At 39.8% G+C, this 3,214-nt stretch overlaps 1 protein-coding gene across 1 annotated transcript; it reads right to left on the reverse strand.

The window, feature by feature from the left end:
- LOC107632976 (zinc finger CCCH domain-containing protein 13) lies at window positions 288–2,997 on the reverse strand. Its single transcript, XM_016336615.2, has 6 exons — window positions 2,225–2,997; window positions 1,880–1,931; window positions 1,395–1,478; window positions 958–1,022; window positions 691–846; window positions 288–616 (listed from the first exon to the last, which is right to left on the reverse strand). Exons 1-6 carry the CDS (start codon window positions 2,915–2,917, stop codon window positions 566–568), a joined length of 1,101 nt encoding a protein of 366 aa, XP_016192101.1. The 5' UTR covers window positions 2,918–2,997; the 3' UTR covers window positions 288–565.

A 3,214-nucleotide genomic window follows, 5' to 3' on the forward strand; every position in this document is an offset into this window, starting at 1 on the left:
TAAGTTTGAGAACAAAATCTCAAGAATTGAAACGTTCCTTGTCACTGGCACTTTGTTCCCTGTCACTTCACCGGAAAGCGCTCAAGGAAGGTAGGGCTGCAGGAACTAGGAACTGCGCTTTTAAGGGCGTTTTTCTCCTATGTTTCAGTTGTTGATTGTTCTTATTCTTCCTTGTCATGCTTAAAAAGGGGTCTCTTTAGATGAAAGTTGCGCACAAGGTGGAGGACAGTCGAGAAAAGTTCGGCCAACCGCCTAAACGCCCCACAGGCGACGAGGATGGAAAGGAATGAATTTGGAAAACAATAAACAACTAATTCATTCTGTTCTACTCACTTGAAAGTTTAAACAAAGACTGAAACTGAATATCTACAAAAAGGCTTTCTAGACATCCCACACTTCCCCTCTTCTGAGATGACAAACAGAGGCACACATAGCCTGTCAAACTACAAATATATGCTTCAACTTCTCAAAATATAAAAGTTGCATAGGTACCTAATACTTGTTTATATTTCTAAATACTTATGCAAGCCTTTCTGTTGGCAGCATCAGCCACAAGGTGCGAAATCTATAATTCTCGAACTCGATCACGCCAAGATCCTTTTCTCTTGGCCAGCACCTGAATCCAAATATAAGGATTACTTAAATGACTCATCATGCTTATCCACATAAGTCTGCAGAGAAACCACTTACCGCTTCACTTAAGAGGCTTGTAACAATGGCTTTTTTGTCAACTTCTTTCTCATTCTCCCTTTCAGGCTCACTGTCAGTACTGGTAGGAGGTGGAAGTGCTGAAGCACCAAACATTGCTTCATCATGAGCAGCTTGGATTTGTTCCTCCCTTCTTGCCTTGATAAGAAAATGGATTCGATCTATGTTTAGTCTCCCATACATAGATGACGCATGTATGTTAACAAGGAACAAAACTGACTATTCATGAATATAAGAAGAGGAATATACCTCTATTTTAGAATACCGGAAACTCTGGCCAATTTGCTTGACCAAGGAAGCATCATCTTCAGCCACTGCAGATAGGTGGGCAAATACAATCAGTTCAATTAAGTTTCAGGCTTCAATCCAAACCCCACACCATTACTCATTATCATTTATATGCAAAAATATCATTGGCATTCAATAATTAGAAGAATCACCATGACTAAGCAATGAACAATTAAAATCAGTAAGTATTGGTGGTATTAACAAGCACACAACAACAGTACTCAACATTGGATCAATTAAAAATGAAGTTTACATTATCAGGATTCAGGACCCTGTGTTGCATTATCAGGAAAACATAGGAAGACTAAAAAAACTGTCCATTTTAAAACAGATTGTATTTGCAATAAAGAAGTCTCGGCAAATTTATTTAGAATAATGAAATGGCAAACAAGTTCAACCTTCAATTTCCTCATCTTCAAGAGGGGCATCCTTGTCAAACTCAAATCGCTCCCAGCCCTTACCTTTTTCTGAGTCTTGAGCCGCTGCATTAAAAAATATCCCACGAAATCAAGTTAGTACATGTATAAACCAGCACACTTGCTCAATAATAAGTAACTATTACTGTATTCTCTTTAAGTCTGAATGTAAAATATTTTTCATAACCCCAGCCTAAAATTCTGATACCACATGGTCATACACTACAGCAACCAGAGATTTTCATGCAAAGTCAAGTTCACCTTGTATTTTCGCACAGTAAGCTGTTGGAAATTGTTCTTACACTTGATCACCACAATAGTAAACATAAGCAATATATAGAATAATAGAATCAATGACAATGACAGTGTGAACATTTCATGGTTCATAAAGCAAATTAGAATATGCAGAACAAAGCTGTGCATCAAAAAGCACCACCTCAAAGTCTGAATAAGGACTATAGACTTACCAGTTTGGGAGAGCTGAAGCTTCATCTTAGCTTTGACTCTTTCAGCAGATGACTGTTTGAGAAATTGCAAAGTGAGAAAACTAATTAAGATTTTTACTTTTAAGAAACTAACTAAATACTAAGCAGTTCTACAAAGTACAAACAATAAGCTCCATTACTACTCCCATCACTTAGACAACAAGCTTGGCATGGCACAAATAATTAAAATTGAAATAAACCAAAGTATCAAGCACAAACACGCGGGTGGGCGCCACAGCAGTCTTCCTCCATGTGATATCACGCAACAGGTTTGGAACCCTTCTTTTTTTTTTTTTTTTTATTTTAGGGGAAGAAGATTGAAGATACCATAGTGTCATAACCAGAAATAAGCTTGGCATAATCAACCCCAGCATTGTTCCCCTTCTTTCTATCATCTCGACCCCTATTCTTCTCTGACCTGCGGGGAGAAACACTTCTACTCCTGCTCCTGCTCCTGCGTCTCCCTCTACGCCGCCTCTCCCCATCGGAATCGCTTCTACTTCTCGACCTGCTCCTTCTTCTTCGTCTCCTATCCCTATCTCTATCTCTATCTCTATCTCTGTCTCTATGATGGTGTCTCTCTCTGCTTCTGCTTCTGCTCCTACTTCTCCTTCTCGATTCTTTTCCCCTCTCCCTGCATCTGTCTCTACTTCTACTTCTGCTTCTGCTTCGTCTTCTGGTGGTTCGATCGGGTTCCCTATCTCTGTTCTTCTCCGGAACCCTAGAAGAATCGGGGGCGGGCTTTTTCTGGAGCTTGTCTTGAATGGAGAGGAGCGACGCTTGCTTGTCAGACTCCGACGACAGTGGCGGCGGCGGAGGAGAGTTAGAATTGGAAGGGGCGGAAGCTTTGACGAATTTGGAAAGAAAGGAGGAAGAAGAAGAAGCAAGGGCTGAGCCTCGCTTTGGAACGTCGTCGTTTGAAGGGGCGCTTGAAAAGCCAAGCCCTTGCTTGAATCTGGCAGCTCCTTCGCCCTTTCTGGTAAGCTCGTCGTAGTATGCTGCCGCTTTTTCTTCCTCCATTTCTTTTCTTCTGCTCCCCCTTTTTTTTTTTGGTTAATCTTGCCTCTTACTCGCCCATCTCAGGTTATGTCATTACGACGATGATCATCTTTACCAATTACCAAGTCTGTTTTATTTATTTATTTATTTATTTATTTCTGAGATGGTCTTTTTGGCAGAAATTATTTTAGGGATAATCCACCTTCATAAACCAAAGCCATTTCAATATTACTTGAACTTCCCAAATCCAAAAATATTATCAGATATTGTCGCATATTTTTATATAAATCGAATTTATTGAATTCGAATTAGAGTTGT

This window comes from Arachis ipaensis, chromosome B01 (assembly GCF_000816755.2).
Source record: "Arachis ipaensis cultivar K30076 chromosome B01, Araip1.1, whole genome shotgun sequence".
NCBI classification, from domain to species: Eukaryota; Viridiplantae; Streptophyta; class Magnoliopsida; order Fabales; family Fabaceae; genus Arachis; species Arachis ipaensis.